Source organism: Pseudophryne corroboree, chromosome 6 (assembly GCF_028390025.1).
Source record: "Pseudophryne corroboree isolate aPseCor3 chromosome 6, aPseCor3.hap2, whole genome shotgun sequence".
In the NCBI taxonomy this organism is placed as follows: Eukaryota; Metazoa; Chordata; class Amphibia; order Anura; family Myobatrachidae; genus Pseudophryne; species Pseudophryne corroboree.
Window position 1 is genome coordinate 801,910,823 of NC_086449.1, and position 24,301 is coordinate 801,935,123.

At 48.7% G+C, this 24,301-nt stretch overlaps 1 protein-coding gene across 1 annotated transcript; it reads right to left on the reverse strand.

Annotated features, from left to right (window-relative positions):
• Positions 1-2,435: 2,435 nt before the first annotated feature.
• On the reverse strand, positions 2,436-24,153 carry TSPO (translocator protein). The gene is made up of 4 exons (XM_063928929.1): positions 24,052-24,153; positions 18,003-18,191; positions 17,445-17,583; positions 2,436-2,984 (listed from the first exon to the last, which is right to left on the reverse strand). Exons 2-4 carry the CDS (start codon positions 18,182-18,184, stop codon positions 2,814-2,816), a joined length of 492 nt encoding a protein of 163 aa, XP_063784999.1. The 5' UTR covers positions 18,185-18,191; positions 24,052-24,153; the 3' UTR covers positions 2,436-2,813.
• Between the last annotated feature and the right edge of the window lie 148 nt (positions 24,154-24,301).

A 24,301-nucleotide genomic window follows, 5' to 3' on the forward strand; every position in this document is an offset into this window, starting at 1 on the left:
CACTCGCCGATCAGCAGAGCGACTGAAACGCGCCGCACGATCAACAGCAAAACTGCAAAGTTTTTAGTTAAATAACTAAGCGCATGCGCGCTGCGTACCATGCGCATTTAGCAACAAATCGCACCATAGCGAAAATCGTCAACGAGCAAACAACTCGGAACGACCACCCTAGTTACAATCAATATTAGCAACAGTGATTTTTACTTTACAGACACAATTTAAAGCTATGTAAAAATTTGCTTCCAGAATTGGAAGTAGAAGAATCTCCTGTAAAGGGAACCGCCTGCAGTGTAGAGAACGTTCTTCCACCACATAAGCTGTAAGTCACTGGTCTTCTGTGCCTACTAGTAATGTCAGTATGGCGGTCTGATCTTCATTAAAGCATTCCTCACAGGTGAAAGGATCAGCCATTCTGTATTGTCAATTTACAAAGTGTCAGTATGGGAAGCAGTTAGCTTCCTGACGGATGGGATCCCAGCAGTCAATATACCGATGCAGGGATCCCGAAGGAGGACGCAATGCCAGCGTGTACATACCGACACCGCTCGGGATGCTGGCGTCACATTACCGACAACCGGCATCCCAATCGTCCTCACAGCGGGATGTGCTGGCATCCTGCCGTGTGGGGGTGAGGGGAGATTAGGTTTAGGCAGGGTTAGGGAGCAGGAATGGGAAGGTTAGGGTTAGGTACCAGGGAGGGTTAGGGTTACGCACTTAGAAGGGGAGGTAAGGGTTTGGCATCAAGCGGGGAGGGTTATGTTTAAGCAGTGGGGAAGGGAGGGTTAGGGTTAGACACAATGCAGGGAGGGTTAGGGTTAGGCAGTGGGGAAGGGAGGGTTAGGGTAAGGCACAAAGCAGGGAGGGTTAGGCAGTGGGGAAGGAAGGGTTAGGGTTAGGCACAAAGTGGGGAGGATTAGAGTTAGGCAGTGGGGAAGGGAGGGTTAGGGACCAAGCGGAGAGGGTTAGGTTTAGGTAGTGGGGAAGGGAGGTTTAGGCACCAAGCGGAGAGGGTTAGGTTTAGGTAGTGGGGAAGGGAGGGTTAGGCACCAAGCGGAGAGGGTTAGGTTTAGGCAGTGGGGAAGGGAGGGTTAGGCACCAAGCGGGGAGGATTAGAGTTAGGCAGTGGGGAAGGGAGGGTTAGGGTTAGGCACCAAGCGGGGAGGGTTAGGTTTAGGTAGTGGGGAAGGGAGGGTTAGGCACCAAGCGGGGAGGATTAGAGTTAGGCAGTGGGGAAGGGAGGGTTAGGGTTAGGCACCAAGCGGGGAGGGTTAGGTTTAGGTAGTGGGGAAGGGAGGGTTAGGCACCAAGCGGGGAGGGTTAGGTTTAGGTAGTGGGGAAGGGAGGGTTAGGTTTAGGTAGTGGGGAAGGGAGGGTTAGGCACCAAGCGGGGAGGGTTAGGTATAGGTAGTGGGGAAGGGAGGTTTAGGCACCAAGCGGAGAGGGTTAGGTTTAGGTAGTGGGGAAGGGAGGGTTAGGCACCAAGCGGGGAGGGTTAGGTTTAGGTAATGGGGAAGGGAGGGTTAGGGTTAGGCACCAAGTGGGGAGGGTTAGGGTTAGGCAGTGGGGAAGGGAGGGTCAGGGTTAGACACCAATCAGGGAGGGTTAGGTGGATTAATGGGGGTCTGTCGGGATTCTGATGGACGGTGTCAAATTGTGATTTTTCCTACTGCACATGTTTAACATTTCAGAATCTGCTTCTTTCTCTTTCAAGTCAGACTTGAGATTCGTGGTGGCTAGAAGCTGAGACCAGGGAATCGCTGGAAGTGGGCATGAATGCAACTGCAGCGACATAACAGCAAGGGTGCGATGGGAGCATGTAACGCAATCCAAGACTTGTGCTGGGTACACACCTATACAATCATCAGGTGAACAGGACAACAATTACATAAGGGGATATGCAGGACAGTTAGCCAATAAATGGTCAAAAACCCTTCTGCATCAGTCGGGATCAGGAGGTCACATCTTACGTGCAGTCCAAGATGTATCTGCCCGACCTCCCGCTCCCATAAAAGCGCATACACACTGCGCACAAAGGAGGTAGGAAGGTCAATCTGGTACACAGTACTTTGTTGATCGGGACCATGTACCCAATCAGCCGAGAGATCGCGGTTTAACATGTCATGACAAGTCTGAAAGCAGCCTCCCAGAGGGGTACGATTTGAGCCGGGCCCCTCCACTGTAAACGTTCATGCTTCCGATTGGTCGCAACTGAAAAAAACGAATTTATTCAAATTTCGTAGAACAGCAGAAGCAGTGCTTAAAAGTCATTTTACACTGCAGGAAACGCACGTTTTTCAGTAATAAAGTTCGGATAGATTGTTTGCAGACCCTGTGCCCGCCCTGTGGCACCAGTATGAGAAAACAAACGAGCTTTAACTATAGGTAAAATTAAAAAAAATTGTATCACTACTATGAACTCAACACAGCGAATGACGTAAGCAAAAGTGACTGTACTGTAGTTTATTCGGTGAATGTACCCAACAGTCATTATAATCTCTCTACACCACCCACCACATAGTATATACTGTATAATATTCTAGTGGCGACACAATGAATATTTACTTTTATATACTGATCAGACAATTTCTCCAAGACGCAGTTATAGAAAGCTGTATCCAGTGTCTGTATTGTGTCATTTAGGACTGGACGCACGATTAAGGCCCCATATTTATTCCGGCGTCCGAGCATCGCTCGGGTTAGAGCCCATTACTAGTGTTCTGCTGGCTTGCGGCAAATAAGACACATGATTTAATGCACAAAATTTAAGGTTTTATATAATAAAAAAAAAAAAAAGTATAAAACGCGTTTCTCCGTCACTCCGATTTGTCTTTATTGTCTCTCCAGATGGCATAGTTTACAGCGGAGGCCAGCGACAGCCAGGCCATGTAAGGAAACATGAGGTAGGCTGCCGTCTTGCTGATTGGATACCAGGATATAGTGGTCAGGACCACTGTTCCGGTGACAAGCATAAGTTCAACAAACGCCTGGAAATAGAGAGAAAAGAAAAATGCATTTAGTTGTGGTCAACATGTGGGTAATAGCCACAAGCTACTCAATGGACAGCACTGTTGCACAGTGATCAGCATTGCTGCCCACATCTCTGAGGTCATGAGTTCAATTACCAACCAAAACTATATCTGTGTGGAGTTTATACGTTCACATTGCATTACATGGGTTACTTCCCGATACTCCCACACTCCAAAAACATACTGGTAGATACACTGGTTTCTGCAATAGGGAACATAGCTTGTAAGATCCACTGGGGCAGGGACCTATGTGAGAGAATAAATATTTTCTGTAAAGCGCTGTGGAATATGTGCTAGATCAGTAGCCCACATTCTATCGTGTGCTGAAAATGCTCACCTTTTCCTCTCCACCTCCCTGCATCTCCTAGCCATCACCGAAAAAACCTGGATTACCACCACCACCACCACCACCACTTCTCCTGCTGCTCTCGACTGGAGGCCTCACATTCTCCCCCTCCCCACCCGGCGGTGGTGTTGGGTCCTTTTACCCGCTAGCTACTCCCCCCCCCCCCCGGCATTCTCTCACAATTCCTCCACAACGTTGCTTCCTCACTTCCTATCTTCTGACATTCCCTCCATTATTTTAAAGACGATTTCAACTTCCCTATCGATATCCCCACTAAATCCCCTGCCTGCAAACTCCTTAACCTCACATCTTCGCTTGGACTCTCCCAGTGAACTTCCTCCCCTCCCACGTGAATTGGAGCTCACTGGATCTGGTCTTCACTCACCGCTGGGATATTTCTCCAACTCCCCATTTCCCCTCTCAGACCACCACCTGCTCTCCCTTAACTTATCTCTCTCTCTGTGCTTTCCCATCTCTACCTCCTAAGGCTACCATCACTAAGGGTAACATTGAGGCTACAGACACCACATCCCTGTTCGACTCACTCCTATTCTCTCATTCTCCTGCCCTGAACAAGCCACTTCCCTATACAATGCATCCCTTACTTCTGCTCTTGATTCTGTCGCCCCACCAACCACTATTCACCCTCACAGGTCAACACCTCAACCCTGGCACACCAAATGCACCAGATAGCTGCAAAAATGCTCACGTACTGCCGAGCGACAGTGGAGGAAATCACGCTCTAAGGCAGACTTCCTCCATTTCAAACTTATGCTCTCTTCCTTCAGTGCTGCCCCTTCCCTCGCTAAGCAGTCGTACTTCAAGATCATCATCTCCTCCCAGTCTTCCAACCCCCGGCACCTCTTTGCCACGGTCAACTACCTCCTCAGCCCACCCCAACTCCCCTCCTCACTCTCCGCTGTTGACTTTGTCACTTACTACACATCCAAAGTTGACCCCATACGGGAAGGCATCACATCCACCAGAGCATTATCATCCAGCCAACCACCTCTACCTGACCATCCCTCCCACCAACTCTTTCTCCCATGTATCTAGTGAAGAAGTCATGGCCTTCATCATTCTGATACACCTCCCCACTTGACCATATCCCCTCCCACTTCCTCTGCTACCTCTTTCCTTTTACCTGTTCCCATCTTGCCCACCTCTACAGTCTCTCCGTCTTGTCCAGCACTGGTCCGCTCTGCCTTCAAGTATGCACTTGTCTCCCTTATTTCTCTAACGTCCTAGGGGATACTGGGATGGTATTAGTACCATGGGGTATACATTGGGTCCATTGGAGCCTGGCACTTTAAGAAAATCTTCAGTGTGTGCTGGATCCTCCCCTCTATGCCCCTCCTGCAGACTCTGTTTAGAAAAATGTGCCCAAGGAGTCGAGCGCATTCTCTGGAGCTCCAGAGCGTTGTCTTCAAAATGTATTTCTGCAGCAGGGTACATTGTGTTCCACAGGGAAATATCGGGGTGAAGAGTGGATCCTGATCCAGAGGCACCAACAGGCTAAAGCTTTAGGCTGTCCCAGGATGCATTGGGGCCTCCTCTATAACCCCGCCTCCCGGCACTGAGAGCTCGAATTTCGAGTTGGTGTCTGTAGTAGCAGGTCACCTAACAGGGGGGCTGCGCTGGGCAGCCCTGAAAAAGCTTTTTAAGAAAACTTCAAGGGCCACAGCACGGATATGTCAGGGTGGCATTCAGCGATGTGTCTACGTCACCTCCCAAGCGGCATGGCATACTCCCGCGGCCTGTTTCCGGGTACTTGCGGCGGAGACACTCCGGCTTTAGGCACACAGTCGCAGATGCTCTTCTGGTTCGCATGGCTGCTACAGGGAGTTGGTAAGAGGGTCCCCCAGACGGGACCCGCCATTAAATCGCACACGGATAGTGTAATGGTTAGCATTACTGCCTCACAGCACCGAAGTCATGGGTTCGATTCCTATAATGGCGCTAACTGTGTGGAGTTTGTATATTCTGCCCGTACTTGCGTGGGTTTCCTCCAGGTACTCCGGTTTCCTCCCACAATCCAAAATTATACAGGTAGGTTAATTGGCTCCCAACAAAATTAACCCTAGCGTGAATGTGTGTGTGTGTGTACATATAGACTGTAAGCTCCACTGGAGCAGGGACTGATGTGAATGGCCAAATATTCTCTATAAAGCGCTGCGTAATATGTGTGCGCTATATAAATAACTGTGAATAAATAATGTCACGGTCTAGGGAGATGGACCGCGACGCTAGCGTGGACACTGTCACCAAGCAGGGACCCCACTAGACCTGAGTGCAGGTCGGGTGTACAATCACCCCATTTAATAAGGCTCTCAGTACTCGGGGTGGATGAATGCGGCTCCTACAACACTTTAAAAGCCACAGAGACAGCGCTCTAATGTACCCTCCCCACCACCGAAATAGATCTCACCACTGCCGTATAGAGAACTCAGCACAGCCGGCTATGTGCTGTGATCCGATGGTGCGGGATGAAAACAGTGGTACGTCAGTGTCCACGGTGGTGGGGGGGGGATGGTTACAGCGGGTGGACGTTACTCAGCAGCCTCCGGTCTGTGGATAGTCTGGGTGGTCGGAATCACATAGGTGCAATGAATGCCTTAACGTGTTTCTCCGTGCTAGTAAGACATACGGTTTCATCAGAAGGATCACTGCACATAGCCGACTGTGCCGAGTTCTCTATACGGCAGTGGTGAGATTTATTTCAGCGGCGGGGAGGGCACACTAGAGCGCTGTCTCTGTGGCTTTTAAAGTGTTGTAGGAGCCGCATTCATATAACTCTGGTTGCTATACCAAATACAATACGAGGCTCATCTCTAATTCAGATACAGTTCCTCATTGGAGTTACAAATAGCACTATCAGTGTGCTTAAATATCCTATATTGGACCTCCTCTTCATATATCGTCTGTGGACTTTATATATCTATATTTGGTGTCAATATGGACTCATATCTGTGCAAGTGATGAATATTGGTGTATTATCCACTTTTTATCTTAATTGATTTTAGATATTTTTAATATCAAACTATTTTATATAATAAATTGTGTTTTGAATAATCAAATTATATTTAGCGCTCCCTTGTGATACTGTATATCTCATCTTCAGGTAAGAAATTCCCTCTGTCTAAACGGGCCTCGGCTCACTATCCTCTCCCTGCAGAGTTATGTAACAAGTGGGAAAATTCACCGCTGGTGGATTCTCATGTCACCCGCCTAGTGGTGTCGTCCACTCTGCCTGTCACCACTGTCACCTCACTGAAGGAACCGACAGATAAGCGTGTGGAGGGATGCCTGAAATCTATTTACTCCCTTACAAGTACTGTACATAGATCCACTATTGCGGCCTCTTGGGCTCCTGAAAGGAATTGAAGCATGGGTTCAGGCTTTAGAGGAAGAGCTGCCCGAGGATATATCTGACACTGCCAGACAATACCTGTCTCACATTACCACTGCCTCCTATTACATTCAGTAGGCATCCTCTGAGGCGGGTGTGTTGGAAGCCAGGCGTCGACTACGTCTGTCCTGGCTCACCGTATTCTGTAGTCGAGGTCATGGAAGGTGGACCTGGACTCCTAAAAAGACCTTAGAGGTACTCCCCTTTAAGGGGGACGTTTGGTTTAGGGAAGACCTAACTAAAATAGTGTCTGAATTGGCGGCTGCTAAGACTACCTTTCTCCCAAATACTAATCCTTCTGCACAGAAGGCAAAAGATACCACTTTTCATTCCTTTCGGCCTCAGGGGAATGCAAAAGGTCAGGCATACCCAAGACAATCTCGTGCTTCCAAAAACACTAAGCCCAAGGCAAAGCAGTCCTGGGCGGCCCGTCAGCCTACTTCTAAACAAGACAAGCCTGCCATGCGACGGGGCAGGCCTCCCCCTGGGGGACCCCATGGTGGGAGGCCGACTTCTGCAGTTCACCCAGGTCTGGTTAAGGACCACTTCAGTCGCATGGGTGCGGGAAGTTGTCTCTCACAGGTACGCAGTCTCTTTCAAGAGGCGTCCCCCTCACCAGTTTTGCACCACGGTTATAGCTTCGGATCCGCTGAAGGCGCAAGCTCTGCAAAAGGTTGCGAGTTCTCTTCTGACCACAGGAGTGGCAGTGCCGATTCCTCTATCCCAGAGGCAGAGGTTACTACTCAACCCCGTTTCTGGTTCCAAAACCCAATGGGTCTTTCCGGCCTCTACTCAACCTATGGCTATGATGGAAGTGTCAAAAATCCTTTGTGGGGCGGAACGCCATCTGCCAGCAATATCGGCAGTGTTTATTCTGGGGGTCCTCAACTGGGAAGCGGACTTCCTCAGTCGCCAGGACGTGCACACCGGAGAGTGGTGTCTTCATCCAGAAGTCTTTCAACTCCTAGTGGACAAGTGGGGCCTACCAGATGTAGACCTGATGGCATCTCGACACAATTACAAGGTTCCGGTCTTCGGCTCAAGGACCAGGGATCCTCAAGCAGTGTTCGTGAACGCACTGGCAATTCCATGGAACTTACGGCTGCCCTACATGTTCCTCCAGTGTCACTCCTGCCTAGGGTCTTGCGAAAGTTCAAACAAGGAGGATTTCTACTTCTAGTGGCTCCACCGTGACCCAGATGGCATTGGTTCACAGACCAGCAGTGTCTATCCACAGAGTGTCCTCTTCTACTTCCTCAGCGCCCAGACCTCCTCGTACAGGGCCCTTGTGTCTACCCAGACCTGGCCAGACTGGCTTTGACGGCGTGGCTCTTGAAGCTTCACTCCTGAGGGCCAAAGGATTCTCTGAGGCGGTCATCCAAACTATGTTAAAAGCCCACTGTCCGGCATCTGCCCGGATTTATTATAGGTTCTGGAATTCTTACTTCACCTGGTGTGCTGATAAGAATTATGATGCATACAGATTTAGACCTTACAGAATTCTGGCTTTTCTGCAACGAGGCCTGGACTTAGGCCTTCGTCTGTCCTCCCTCAAGATTCACAGATGTGCCTTGTTGGTGTGGTTTCAGAGGAAAATTGCGTCTATACCTGACGTTCATACATTCACTCAGGGTGTCGTACGGATTCAGCCTCCCTATGTCCCTCCTGTGGCTCCATGGGATCTGTCTGTTGTCTTGAATGCCCTGCAAGAGTCTCCATTTGAACCTCTTGAGACGGTGGACCTTAAATGGCTGACGGTCAAGGTCTTTTTTTTCCCTGGCTATTGCCTCTGCTAGAAGGCGCATTGTCCTGTCGTCCACCCTTTCTGATATATCATCATGACCGGGCAGTTCTTAGAACTCGCCCTGGTTATTTGCCTAAGGTGGTGTCATCTTTTCATCTTAACCAAGAAATTGTGGTTGCGGCCTTTAGATCTTCTGATTTGTCCTCCAAAGAGCTGTCTTTGGATGTGGTACAGGCTCTCCGTATATATGTAGAGAGGACTGCCTCCATCAGCAGGTCAGATACCCTTTTTGTACTGTTTGGTTTCCACAAACGTGGCTAGCCTGCGAATAAGCATACCTTAGCCAGATGGATAAGAATGGTGATTGCACAAGCTTATGCACAGGCTGGATTCCCAGTTCCTGCTGCTATTAAAGCCCATTCTACTCGGCCTGTTGGACTTTCTTGGGCGGCCCCCAGTGGCGCGTCCGCAGAACAATTGTGCAAGGCGGCTACGTGGGTTCTCAGTGAACACGTTCATTAGGTTCTATGCCTTTGATACTTCTGCCTCCCAGGATGCTTCCTTTGGATGCCGTTTTCTCATACCCGCTAAGGCGCGTCCCCTCCCTTGAGGAACTGCTTTAGGACATCCCCGATGTTGCCCTGTGGAACATAATCTACCCTGGTGCAGCAAAGGAGATTTATGGTAGACTTACCATGGTTAACTCTCTTTCTGTGAACTACATTGGGTTCCACAGGGCGCCCGCTCTGATGCACCTAGCTTCTATGGGTTTGTATGGCATTAGCCGCTGGTCCCTTCTCCTGTCGTGAGAATGTGGTTCTATGTGACTAACAGCTGCCTTCTCTCTTACCTGCTCCTACATTGGACTGGTTAACGAAACTGAGCTCACAGTGCCTGGAGGCGGGGTTATAGAGGAGGCCCCAATGCATCCTGGGACAGCCTAAAGCTTTAGCCTGTTGGTGCCTCTGGATCAAGATACACTCTACACCACAATGTTTCCCTGTGGAACCCAATGTACCTCACAGAAAGATAACCATGGTAAGTCTACCATAACTCTCCTTTTTAGTTTATTTTCAGGCAGTACTGGCTGGCACCAGTCTGCCTGCGTCGTGAGACTTAGGGGGGGGGCCGAACCAACCTCTTACAGGGTTAATGGTCCGGATCCCCACTGACAGGACAAAGCTCCTGAGGTGTTTCGCATTACCCCCAGGGTGTGAGTGCACTCCAACAGCATGCCGCCACCCCTAACAAAGCTGAAGACGATGCTGCGGTGAGTACAGACACCGGGGGTCCCGGTTAGCGGATCTCCGGTTATTATGGCGGCATAAGGGGGTGGTGGGCACGCTGCGCTGAGGCTGTGGTGCCCACTGCATATACACAGACTGGCGCAGTAAAGGGGTTTTAACCCAGTTTTCTATGCAAATAGAATGAAAGCTAGTATAAATATTTTGCAAGGACAGCGTGCCATTGAGGGGACGGGGCTTCCCGGAGAACGGGACCAGCGGCTCATAAGGTGCCATTTACTGCTACATCAGACTCCAGGCACTCATGCAGGGAAGCGCTGCTCCTCTAAGGACCCTCTGAAATCTTGTACTGGTACCAAGAGGGTTTTAGAAAGAGGGGAGCAATAGACGTATATATTGAAAGTGAAACTAGTCCTTTATCTAAAGCTCTAGTTTCTGCCCAGCTAGACTTTGCTTTAGCTGTTTAGGCATAGTGTGCTGGTTCTATCCCTCTCTGTGTCACTCCTTACAGGCTGTTTGGGGTTCTGTGTTATATCACTGTTATTGTGTTATTTTACTTATATTGTGTGTGTGTTCTGCTGTACAAACATGTCAGGCAAAAAGGCAGTATGTCCCTCATGTAGCACAAAGTTTTCCCCTTCTCCTGGGGGTTCTCTCCTATGCACTCAGAGCACTCCTCCCTCTCAGGGAAGCAGTACACAGGACCCAGCATGGCTGGATTATTTCAAAGGAATGATATCCAATATTAATTCTGAATTGGCTACTGCCAGGCTGGCAAGACAAATACTTAAAAAAAAAAATATGTGGATGTTTTTTAATTCATACTTCTGACCACAGATGGGCTTCTGTGCCCCCCAGGGCCATCTTTATGTATGGGCTCAATGGGCACTTGCCCAAGGGCCCCAGGAGAATAATTAATTACTTTTCCCAGCAAGATATCTAGGGTGCGGTCTGAGTTTTTCTGAGAGTATACTCCAAAATCTGGACTCTCCCCTTTCGGTGGACACTGGCAGCTTGTCTCGACTATGCCCAAAACCAGAGATATCAGACTTCCAGCAGCTGGTCCCTGCTCCAGCTCCACACGCCTGGCATGCAGTTCTATATTTCATTGGTGGATTGCTCTGGCTGCTGAACTCTGATCACCAAGTCCCCAGAACCTCCTGACAGGTGGGACTCTCTAGTTTTTTTGAATCACATTCAAAGCTAAGAAATCTATTTCCAGGAACTTGAGAAATCTGCAGTCAAGCAAGCTGCCCTCCCACCAGAAAGTGTCAAATATTAAGCCCACTCCCTACGTATTAAACACCCCTTATCCCCATGGAAGTCATGTACCAGGGCCCCTTCATTCAGTACAATGCCCCCTTCTACATTTTAGTGTTCGCCATCCAGCCCCACATGTGCAGTAAAGGAGTAATTAGCAGAAATTACTGCTCCAGGTCTTCCATGCTGAGCGGAAAATAAAACACCCCCCCCACCGGCCACAAGACATCAAAGCAGCCGCCGATAGCACCTCCCACCCCTGGAGGATGGGTAGGGACCCCAGTGCATTGCTGTGCCCAGGGGTCTACACTAACCTCCCCCCCCCCCCCCCTGTTGGTCTCACAGAAACGCACACTCCCACAGGTGCTGCAATCTGACTCGGACACTCACATGCCAGATTTGGAAGGGGGAGAGGTAGAAGCAGACACAGGTGACAATACTCTGTCTCAGGGTGGGGGAGCTGTAATATATTCTATTAGGGAAGTCCTCAATATCCCAGATAAAGAGGCAGAACCTGATGAAGAGTTGTTTTTTTAATGTAAAACCAAAATCTACTACCACATTTCCTGTCTCCGAGGAATTAAACACACTTTTTAAAGGAGGTTTGGGTTAATCCTGACAAGAAATTTCAAACCCCTAAGCGGTTGCTGAATTCCTTCCCTTTTCCCCCCTGAGGATAAGAAGGTGTGGGAAAATACCCCGATTGTGTATACCTCAGTGTCCAGGCTGTCACGTAAGATTGTGCTCACCCTAAAAGACCCTGCTGACCGTAAGGTGCACCTTTGCATCCGCCTATTAGGCAAGATGGTGGCCTCCTACGAGGCAATCCAGTAAGTCAGGTTCCATGCTCGTCCGTTCCAACTGGATCTGCTGGACAAGTGGTCGGGGTCTCACTTACACATGCAACAGAGTATATCCCTTTCGCCAAAAGCGAGGATTTCCCCGTTATGGTGGCTAAAAATATCTCACCTAGTGGAGGGTCGACGTTTCGGAATCCAGTCATGGACTCTGACAACGGATGCTAACCTCCGCAGTTGGGGTGCTGTGACCCAAGGGGCTCAGTTCCAGGGAAGGTGGTCACGCCAGGAGTCTTCTCTTCCAATAAACGTTCTGGAACTCAGGGCGATTTACAATGCCCTTCTACAAGCCTCCTCTCTCCTCCACCATCAGGCCATACAGTTCCAGTCGGACAACGCCACGGTGGTGGCGTACATAAACAGACAGGGAGGAACAAAAAGCAGGGCCGCAATGCGATAGGTGTCAAGAATACTCCTCTGGGCGGAAGCCAACGCAAGGGCCATATTGGCCATATTGATTCCGGGAGTGGACAACTAGGAAGCAGACTTCCTCAGCAAACACGGCCTCCATCCAGGGGAATGGGGCCTTCACCCTCAGGTGTTTCAACAACTGGTTCAGCGGTGGGGCTGCCTGCTCATAGACATGATGGCTTCTCGTCTCAACAAGAAGGTGCGTTGCTACTATTCCAGGACGAGGGATCCGCAGACTGCAGCGGTGGATGCTCTGACGGCGCCGTGGACTCACCAGTTCTTCTATCTGTTCCCTCCAATTCCTCTCATTCCCAGAGTTCTAAAAAGACTCAAACGGGAAAGTATTCACGCAATTCTAATTGCCCCGGATTGGCCTCGCTGGGCCTGGTATGCGGACCTTCTAACCATGTCTCTCGCAGAGCGACTTCTTCAACAAGGGCCATTCGTCTATCCAGACTTACTGCAGCTGCATTTGACGGCATGGGGGTTGAGAGGAAGATTCTAGCAAGAAAAGGTCTTCCCTCCAGGGTTGTCTTGACTATGGTCCAAGCCCGTAAGGTGGTCACGTCAAAGCATTACCACCGTATATGGAATAAATAGGTTTCTTGGTGTGAGGGTAGATAATATTCTACTGTGGAAATTCAACTGGTCAGTTTCCTGCTCTTCCTGCAAGCGGGCGTGGATATGGGCCTACGGTTAGGCTCCATCAAATTTCAGATTTTGGCTTTGTCCATATTCTTCCAGAGGCAGTTGGCGGTGCATCCGGAGGTACAGACGTTCTTAAAGAGTGTCCTTCGCATTCAGCCGCCCTTTGTCCCTCCCACGGCTTTGTGGGATCTCACTGTGGTCCTGACCTTTCTCCAATCGGACTGGTTTGACTTGGAAGACTGTCATGTTGCTGGCATTGACGAGGCATGTGTCGGAATTGGGGGCCTTATCCTGTAAGGGCTCTTATTTGATATTCCACGAGGATAGGGCAGAGCTCATGACTCACCCGCACTTTTTGCCGAAAGTGGTTTCGGCATTTCACATAAATCAACAGATAGTGGTTCCAGTGATGTCTGACACGTCGGCTGCAAAGTCCCTGGTTGTAGTTCGGGCCTTGAGGATTTACGTCAAAAGGACTGCTCGTCACCGAAAGACTGACTCACTCTTTGTCCTTTATGGCGCTACCAAAATTGGATGTCCTGCTTCCAAGCAGTCCATTGCTCGTTGGGTCATGATGACTATCCAACATGCTTATTCTTCAGCTGCATTGCCTCTGCCAAGTTCTATTCAGGCCCACTCCACTAGGTCAGTGGGTTCTTCCTGGGCGGCTGCCTGGGGTGTCTCGGCCTTACAGTTGTACCGAGCAGCTACTTGGTCAGGTTCGAACACGTTTGTGAAGTTCCATAAGTTTGGCCAGTGAGGACCTTCGTTTTTGGTCAATCAGTTTTGCAGGGGTCTCAGCATTCTCCCGCCCGTTCTGGAAGCTTTGGGACTTCCCCATGGTACTAATCCATCCCAGTATCCCCTAGGACGTTAGAGAAAATAGGAATTTAATACCTACCGGTAATTCCTTTTCTCGTAGTCTGTAGTGCAGGGGTGGGGAACCTCAGGCCCGAGGGCCGTATAAGGCCCGCAGAGTCACTTGATCCGACCCGGCCAGGCTCACCTATCCGGGCGCCAGCTGAGATTTTGTTACTAGTGGGCGCCTGGCTTCTTACCCTCAGTAGCAGCCGGAGGCAGGAGCTCACTCCTGAGCTCTGGCTTCCGGCAGTGTGTTGCTGTGCGGTGTTATGGGAGAGATGTCATGACTTCTCTCCCATAGTTCTGAGGACCGAGCGGCCAGGCGGAGGGCAACGGTCCAGAAGCAGGAGCGGGGCTGGTGAGTATTGTGGGTTTTTTTTTCTTTTAATTTGTGTGTGTATGCGTCGCTACTAGGGGCATATCTAATGGGGCATAACAACTGACTGGTGGCATATCTACTGGGGCATAACAAGTGACTGGGGGCATATCTACTGGGGCATAACAAGTGACTGGGGGTATATCTACTGGGGGCATAACTACTGACTGGGGGCATATCTACTGGGGGTATAACTACTGACTGGGGGCATATCTACTGGGGGTATAACTACTGACTGGGGGCATATCTACTGGGGGTATAACTACTGACTGGGGGCATATCTACTGGGGGTATAACTACTGACTGGGGGCATAACTACTGACTGGGGGCATATCTACTGGGGGTATAACTACTGACTGGGGGCATATCTACTGGGGGTATAACTACTGACTGGGGGCATATCTACTGGGGCATTTCTATTGGGGGCAGGCTCAATTTTAAGTTGATAATTTTTGTATGGCCCCCGAAGGATTTTATAAATATCCAAATGGCCCTTGGTAGAAAAAAGGTTCCCCACCCCTGCTGTAGTGGATACTGGGCGCCCGCCTCAGAGATTCGTGTTTCCCGCTTACCATTGTTGTAAGTTTCTTGGTTGGGACTGCTGTTGCAGTCCCCGTTTCCTGTTCTGGGTAGCGTTGCTATCCTTTGTTATTGTTGTGCGTTGGTTTGTTGCCTCACAGCTATTCTTGTCTATTTTCCTTCTCTCAAAGTATGTCCGTCTCCTCGGGCACAGTTTTCCTAGACTGAGTCTGGTAGGAGGGACATAGAGGGGAGGAGCCAGCACACACTGAAAGATTTCTTAAACTGCCAGGCTCCAATGGACCCAATCTATACCCCATCGTACTAAGACCATTCCCGTATCCCCTACGGCATGGGTCTTCAACCTGTGGCCCTCCAGCTGCTGTGAAACTACACATCCCAGCATGCCCTGCCACAGTTTTGCTATTAATGTATGCTAAAACTGAGGCAGGGCATGCTGGGATGTGTAGTTCCACAGCAGCTGGAGGGCCACAGGTTGAAGACCCATGCCCTACGGACTACGAGAAAAGGAATTACCGGTAGGTATTAAATTCTTATTTTCTAAAAAAAAAAAAAAAAAAGGCCCCTTGTCCACACACACACACTTTTCCAATTACCAACACATTTCTGTCCTCCCTTTTGCCGCCAAACTCCTTGAGCGTATGGTCTAAAACTGCCTTCCTCCCATTCTTCCCTCACACTCACTGCTTGACCCATTCCAGTCTGGTTTCCGTCTTCTCCCCTCCACTGAAATTGCGTTAACAAATGTCTGCCATGATCTCCTTCCTGCTAAATCCATGGGCCACTACTCTCTGCTTATTCTCCTTGACCTCTCTGCTCCTTTTGACACTGTGGACCACCCTCTCCTTCTGCGTGATACTGCCCTCTACTGGCTGTCCTACCTTTGACTGTTAATTCTCTGTCTCCTACATTTCCACTAACTGTAGGTGTCCCCCAAGGTTCTGTTCTTGGTCTTCTCCTTTTCTTTCTCTAGACGTCCTTTTTCGGTGAGCTCATTCGCTCTTTTGACTTACAATATCATCTCTATGCTGACAATACTCAAATCTACCTTTCCTCCCGACCTCTCCCCCACACTCCAACTGTCTCTCTGCTATCTCTTCTTGGATGTCCCAGTGCTTTCTAAAGCCCCGTACACATGGGGAGTGACGGGGAGAGATGTGTGCTGAGTGATCTGTCAAAGACCGCTCAGCACACATCTCTCCCCGACTCAGCACACAAAGCGATGTGTGCCGAGTGTGGAGCGCTCATTTCACCCAGCTGTGAAATGAGCGACCTGCTAGATTGGCCTGCATGCAGGACAATCTAGTACCAGCAATAGCGACGCGCAGGGCCGCGCATCGCTATGGAGCATACACACGGAGAGATCCGTGCTTAACTTCTAAGCAATCTAGATTGCTTAGAATTGAAGCATGTATCTCTCCGTGTGCACCCTCCTTTACACTAAACAGGTTTAAGACTCAGCTGATCATCTTTCCTCCCTCCCGCATAACCTCACCTCCTACAATCTCATTATCTATTGATGGCACTACTATCTCCTCTAGCCCCCAAGTGCGCGGACTTGGCGTAATCCTTGACTCCTCCCTCTCCTTCACCCACACATCCAGCACCTCTCACAAACCTGCCATTTTCATCTCAAAGATATTTCCAGGATCAGACCCTTTCTGACCCAGGATGCTACCAGTCACTGGTCATCTCCAGACTGGGCTACTGTAATCTCCTCCTGACTGGCATTCCTGATAAATGTCTCTCTGCACTCCAATCTATCCTCTATGCTGCTGCCCGGATCATCTTCCTCACCAAACGCGCTACATCCACCTCCCCTCTCTTCACTGGCTCCCCTTCCCTTTCAGATTCCAATTCAAGTTTCTCACACTCACTTACAGCGCCCTCACCCACTCCTCTTCCATCTACATCTCTGACCTTATCTCCCTTTACACTCCCACCCGTCCTCTTCTGCCTACTGATTACTTCATCCCACCCAAGATTTTGCACGTGCTGCTCCCTCTCTTTGGAATTCTCTACATCGCCCTCTCAGACTCTTCACAAAACTTCAAACAGCCACTCAATACCCACTTGTCAACAAACCCAGCATCATAACCCTCTGTCCCACACTCACTATCTACCCATCTGTGTCACCTCTGTCTGTCTGCCCCCCAAATGATGTCACTTTGGGCCAAACATCCAGACACTCCTACGTACAAATGGGTCCATATTCAGAGAAGATTTTTTGAATGAGCCCCATGCGACGCAACTGGCGCTTGAAAAGAAATAAACACTAGTGATTTGGTCAATAAGAGCTAGCTCGTGCCCCAGTATCAAATGCTATATAATAATTATGAGAGAATATCTAGAAGCTGATCAATTGCCTACTGTATCCTATATAATAAAAGGCTAACGCAGTTCCTCGCCTATACAGTGCGCCGGCGGCCACGCGATGGTGCAATTCAAGTGTTCCTCCGTTTGGAAGCGCACACGCACGCACCGCAGCATGACAGAGCCCCGGATCCCAGCAGCTCCGTCATTTTGATGGGCTGGTAACTAGTGTTGAATAATCATTAACAAGCCCCCAGCACGGACCTGGATAAAGTACAGAGATGGAGCCAGGAGACCAGGTTGCAGGAAAGAGGGATCGGTTCTCGTTTCCATTTCTCCCATCTAGGAGAAATCCCTTCCACCTGTGTCTGCCTAATGCTACTGCTGGAGAAAATATGGCTTCACTTACCCAACCAATTTTATGCGCTCCAAAGAAGATGTGCGTCCAGGACCAGTTGAGTGCCAGCTGCCCAGCGTACAGCCCCAGGGGAACTACGGCATCTTCATTGAATCCACCCAGCTCTTTATACACCAAGTATGACCCGTACCTGACGGCGGTAAAAAAAAAAACAGCATTGGATTAAAAAGCGTATCAAATATTCAACAGGAAATAGGTAGAGTCCTCAGATCGCAGATAATCAGCCTCCCGAAGCAGACGCCCCAGTGTAGACAATGGACAGCAAGGTCTCCATAAGTCCCCCTTTCAGTGCACCGGGTATAATAGTATACCCCATTCACTATGTGTAGCTTATTACCCGACAAGGGAGACACCTGAAAGGGGATCAGTATGTAAAGCCAGTGGTCGGGATCCTGACCACGGGTATGCCTAGCTGCGCTCGCCATAGGATTTGTTTGGGGTCCTGAGGACCGAGTTTGAGAACCTAACACAGGACTCTTACTTTATGGATTAATTTATCGTTTGAATAGCATTTTTGGATTGCAAATTCACTGTTCTTATTTTACATACCCCATGGATGTATACAGAGTTGTCCACACGGGCCCGAACACCCAGTTGGGAGGGCGCCAAGATGGCTTCTGCAATGTTGTGTACCACGTTTTGACTTCCCTCCGTGTAACGTATCCGCCCAGTAGACCACCCACGTGAGGCAGGAGCGTGAGGCCGACAGCAGGAACCCAGGAGGAAGGCATTGTAATGCTGGAGAAAGAAGGACAGTGGGAATTTATACATTTTAGGTGATATTTTATATCTTAAAATCTCCACTACAGATAGTAAACCTACCCTGAGACATTATTCACTTTAGGGCTGCAAAATCAATATTATCTCTGAGGTAAAGCACTTCAATAACCTATCCCTGGCCATATGGGTCACAACCGATGTGGGCCAAATGCCTTTATATCATGGGGTCTACAGCTCAAAAATGACCCATGATAATAATCCTATTAATTTCAGGGTGATCATTATTGGCCACGTCTATAAACACAAATGTAAGATGAACGCAGATGGCGGCCATTAGTCCACTTGTGTGGTCACCTTCCAAATAACACTTACAAACCCTAAAGATGCCGGATGCACGTGGCAAAGCTGGACATTAATACGGTCACCCTTTTCTGTTGCCACGTGGCAGGTTCGGCCCCATTGTGGCCAGTTTGCGCCTCCGAGTTTTGTAACTTATTGAGGTGATTGTAGAAGCTCTTCATAAACGGGGAGTAGGGTGAATATTATGGATATCCATGCTATTAGATGTACTCCAAATAACGTTACCACAGAAATCTATCCATTAACATGCTAAATAAGCCAAACAAAGCCAAAATGGGTCACCCACAAGTTAGGGGATATGATTATAAAGGTATTCTGTCACAGACACATAGTGGAGGCGGCCATTTTGTACGCCCGTTTTCATGACAATGCAGCTTATCAACTTCATATATCCAGAAGACATTGCCAGATGTCCGCAGCAATATGCAGGGCCACCATTAGGTGCACATATAACATATATTCTGTAACCTATAGCAGCCAATAAGAGATCAGAATTTCTCAGTCTGGCTTGTAGACTTATCAAAGCCAGCATCTGATTGGTTACTGGGAGTTATACAACACATATATGCAATTGCGGTCGAATTCCCGAAATTGTCGAATTTCGGGTCATTTTCGACCAAAAAAAAAAATTCGCCTATGCAATTCAGTGCTTTCCGACCAAAAAACGGACTTTCAAAATTCGACTTTTTGAAATTCGAATTTTTGCAAATTCGACTTTTCTGCAATGATACAAGTGCTGCAATTCGAACAAAGCATATTCAATTCAAGTTTGGAAATTCGACAGCAGTGCTTTTAGACAGCAAATTCGTCATTTTCAATCCGCCACACTTTGGAGGGTGAAAGCAAATAAAAAAATTTTAAACATGTTTTTTTTTGTGTTTTTTTTTTTGGGAATAGCAGATCTATTTATATTGGAAGGGATTAGGTACTTTTTTTTTTTTTTTTGGAGGCACAAATATTATTTATATATTTTTTAAAATATTACTTTTATTTTTTTTTTATTTTTTTTTTGCTGGAACGGTAAAATCCTAAAAAAAAAATGGCGTGGGGTCCCCCCTCCAAAGCATAACCAGCCTCGGGCTCTTCGAGCTGGTCCTGGTTCTAAAAATGCGGGGGAAAAATTGACAGGGGATCCCCCGTATTTTTAAAACCAGCACCGGGCTCTGCGCCTGGTGCTGGTGCCAAAAATACGGGGGACAAAAAGCGTAGGGGTCCCCCGTATTTTTAACACCAGCATCGGGCTCCACTAGCTGGACAGATAATGCCACAGCCGGGGGTCACTTTTATGCCGTGCCCTGCGGCCGTGGCATTAAATATCCAACTAGTCACCCCTGGCCGGGGTACCCTGGGGGAGTGGGGACCCCTTCAATCAAGGGGTCCCCCCCCCCCCAGCCACCCAAGGGCCAGGGGTGAAGCCCGAGGCTGTCCCCCCCCATCCAATGGGCTGCGGATGGGGGGGCTGATAGCCTTTTGGGATCATGAAAAGAATATTGTTTTTCCCAGCAGTACTACAAGTCCCAGCAAGCCTCCCCCGCAAGCTGGTACTTGGAGAACCACAAGTACCAGCATGCGGGAGAAAAACGGGCCCGCTGGTACCTGTAGTACTACTGGAAAAAAAATACCCAAATAAAAACAGGACACACACACCGTGAAAGTAAAACTTTATTTCATACGTCGACACACACATACTTACCTATGTTCACACGCCGACATCGGTCCTCTTCTCCATGTAGAATCCACGGATACCTGAAAATAAAAGATCAATATACTCACCTCAGCCATGGTCCAGAGATAAATCCACGTACTTGTAGAAAAAAACAAACCGGACAACCGACCACACGGACTGAAAGGGGTCCCATGCTGACACATGGGACCCCTATCCCCGAATGCAGAGAGACCTCTCAGTGACAGCTGTCACAGAAAGGTCTCTAAAGCCAATCAGGAAGCGCCACTTCGTTGCGCTCATCTGATTGGCTCTGCGCGTCTGAGCAGACAGCGCATCGCACAGCCCAGTCCATTATATTCAATGGTGGGAACTTAACGGCTAGCGGTGAGGTCACCCGCCGGTCAGCGGCTGACCGGCGGGTGACCCCACCGCTACCCGCAAAGTTCCCACCATTGAAAGTAATGGAGCGGCTTTGCGATGCGCTGTCTGACAGCTCAGACAGTGCACAGCCAATCAGGTGAGCGCCACGGAAGTAGCGCTTCCTGATTGGCTGAAGGGACTTCAGTGACAGGAGTCACGTGATGTCCCGGCATTCGGGGAAAGGGGTCTGATGTGAAAGCATTGGACCCCTTTCAGTCCGGTATGGAGCGGGTATTTGCGTTTTGTTTTTTTTACAAGTACGTGGATTATCTATCTGGACGTGGATTTATCTCTGGACGCTGGAAGGTGAGTATAATTTTTTCACAGGTACCCTCGGATCGTCGGAGACCGTGGCAGTCGGCGTGTCAACATAGGTAAGTATGTGTGTGTCGGTAGTGTGTAATAAAGTTTTACTATCAAGGTGTCTGTGTCCTGTTTTTATTTGGGTATTTTTTTTCCAGTAGTACTACAGGTACCAGCGGGCCCGTTTTTCTCCCGCATGCTGGTACTTGTGGTTCTCCAAGTACCAGCTTGCGGGGGAGGCTTGCTGGGACTTGTAGTACTACTGTAAAAAACAATGGCCCTCATTCCGAGTCGTTCGCTCGGTAATTTTCATCGCATCGCAGTGAAATTCCGCTTAGTACGCATGCGCAATAATCGCACTGCGACTGCGCCAAGTAATTTTACAATGAAGATAGTATTTTTACTCACGGCTTTTTCTTCGCTCCGGCGATCGTAGTGTGATTGACAGGAAATGGGTGTTACTGGGCGGAAACACTGCGTTTTCGGGGCGTGTGGATAAAAACGCTACCGTTTCCGGAAAAAACGCAGGAGTGGCCGGAGAAACGGAGGAGTGTCTGGGCGAACGCTGGGTGTGTTTATGACGTCAAACCAGGAACGACAAGCACTGAACTGATCGCAGATGCCGAGTAAGTCTGAAGCTACTCTGAAACTGCTAAGTAGTTTGTAATCGCAATATTGCGAATACATCGGTCGCAATTTTAAGAAGCTAAGATACACTCCCAGTAGGCGTAGGCTTAGCGTGAGCAACTCTGCTAAATTCGCCTTGCGAGCGATCAACTCGGAATGAGGGCCAATATCTTTTTATTATCACAAAAGGCTATCAGCCCCCCCATCCGCAGCCCATTGGATGGGGGGGGGACAGCCTCGGGCTTCACCCCTGGCCCTTGGGTGGCTGGGGGGGGGGGGGGGGGGACGCCTTGATTGAAGGGGTCCCCACTCCCCCAGGGTACCCCGGCCAGGGGTGACTAGTTGGATATTTAATGCCACGGCCGCAGGGCACGGCATAAAAGTGACCCCCGGCTGTGGCATTATCTGTCTAGCTAGTGGAGCCCGATGCTGGTGTTAAAAATACGGGGGACCCCTACTCTTTTTGTCCCCCGTATTTTTGGCACCAGCACCAGGCGCAGAGCCCGGTGCTGGTTTTAAAAATACGGGGGATCCCTGGCCAATTTTTCCCTGCATTTTTAGAACCAGGACCAGCTCGAAGAGCCAGAGGCTGGTTATGCTTTGGAGGGGGGACCCCACGCCATTTTTTTTCCGGGTTTTTCCCGTTTTTTAAAATCGCTGCAAAATCCGCCAAATCGGCCGATTTTCGCCCGCGGTTCTGGCGAATCCGTTTTTCATTGAATATGGTGAATTCCGGCAGCCACCTGCCAGAATTCACCTGGCGAATTGAGTCGGAAAAAAAAACGGCGAAAAATTGCCGCGATTCGCCGTGAATTGCATATACCCCACATAGTACTTGTGACATATTATAAGAGAAGCGTATTGTCTGACTGGCTTTAATACCAGCAAGCCATGGCTTGCAGACTCATGTCAGCTCTTTCTACAGGTTATGTGGCATTTATCTTGTTTCAACAGCTGCACGTTGGGTGTTGTGCAATTCTGCCATTTTGTAATTACTGATAAGGAATTCCTATACCCCTTATCTCAGTGCCACACACAGGGCTAGATTATCCATCAAACTTCAGTATCGTCAGCCCCCAACCTGGTCAGAGGCGGCTTCGGCTTGTCACACAACAGTCACAGGGGCAGATTTATTAAGCCTGGTGAAGTGATAAAGTGGAAGGTGATAACGCATCAGCCAGTCAGCTCCTAACTGTCATTTTTCAAACCCAGCCTGTAACATGGAAGTTAGGAGCTGATTGGTTGGTGCGTTATCACCTTCCACTTTATCACTTCACTAGGCTTAATAAATCTGCCCCACAGTAACATAAGCGTCTACTACACTCTGCATTAGTGATTCCAAATGAAAGGATAATATTCCAAAGTCATCACCCTGCCCTGTACAGATCACATGGGTATAAGACACAGTTTTATAGAACAGTCTTTGCACTTATGTTTCACTGTCTGGTTCCATCCACACAGTATCCATGCCTGCCATTAGATAATTTACACAATGCTACTCTGATTCCCCACAGTAACCAGCATCTTAACCCGTCTCTGCATACCCACAGGATAGTTACATAAGCTGGGAGGTGGTTAGTGGGCGTGGAAGCCTCACTCACTGAAACAGGCAGTTACTAGTCTTGAAGCAAGAAAAAAAAAAAGGAGAAAAGACGGATACAGAAAACTGACATATATACACATTATAAGGCTCTAATGTGTTCAGTTCATTATACAAGAACAGTCCCCTCTGCTTGTTCCACCCAACTCACAACACTTATTTTGCCATTGGGGGTAATTCCAAGTTGATCGCAGCAGGATTTTTTTTAGCAGTTGGGCAAAACCATGTGCACTGCAGGGGGGGGGCAGATATAACATGTGCAGAGAGAGTTAGATTTGGGTGTGGTGAGTTCAATCTGCAATCTAAATTGCAGTGTAAAAGTAAAGCAGCCAGTATTTACCCTGCACAGAAACAAAATAACCCACCCAAATCTAACTCTCTCTGCACATGTTATATCTGCTCCCCCTGCAGTGCACATGGTTTTGCCCAACTGCTAAATAATGTCCTGCTGCGATCAACTTGGAATTACCCCCATTATTGGAACTCCTGATGAAGCTCAAGTTAACTAACAGGACAAGAGGGAATAGGCTACATTACTTTATCATGGATATAAGCAGGAGATGCAACTTTTCATAAACACCCAAAAAAATGAAAATGTGCAAAAACTTTCTAATCTGTGATCTTTTAAAATTGTTTTACGGTTTTTTTTTAACCATAATTTAAATACATGCATTACTAACAGGCCACTAGTAGGGTGCATCCACAGGAATTTCTATATTATTTACAGTACAGACTGTCTATGGTCTATCTTGAAGCAGGCAAGTTCTGACTCTGCAGTTAGGGAACTAGAAAGCCCAGAATAGCCTGTGAGTGACAGCCTAGCCTCTTGCACACACACACATAGGCAATGATAATGGATTGGACAGTGATACAGGAGGAGATTAGGGGATCTCTGCACTCACCTTAGCTCTTGTGCTGCACTCTCTCTAATGTCAGAACTCTGCTATGCTTTTCAGGGCACTAACCATGTGACCAAGGGGGGCGAAGCCCTCAGCAAGTGGGCAGAGGATCTCAGCTGCCATCTTTGATCTGGGCAAAATAAAAAACACTTTTTTTTCCCTCTCGTTAAAACGTATTTTATTTACGCTTAAAACACACCATATTATTAAATCAATCGCCTCGAGCGTATTGAGCGAAGTCATATGTGAGCCC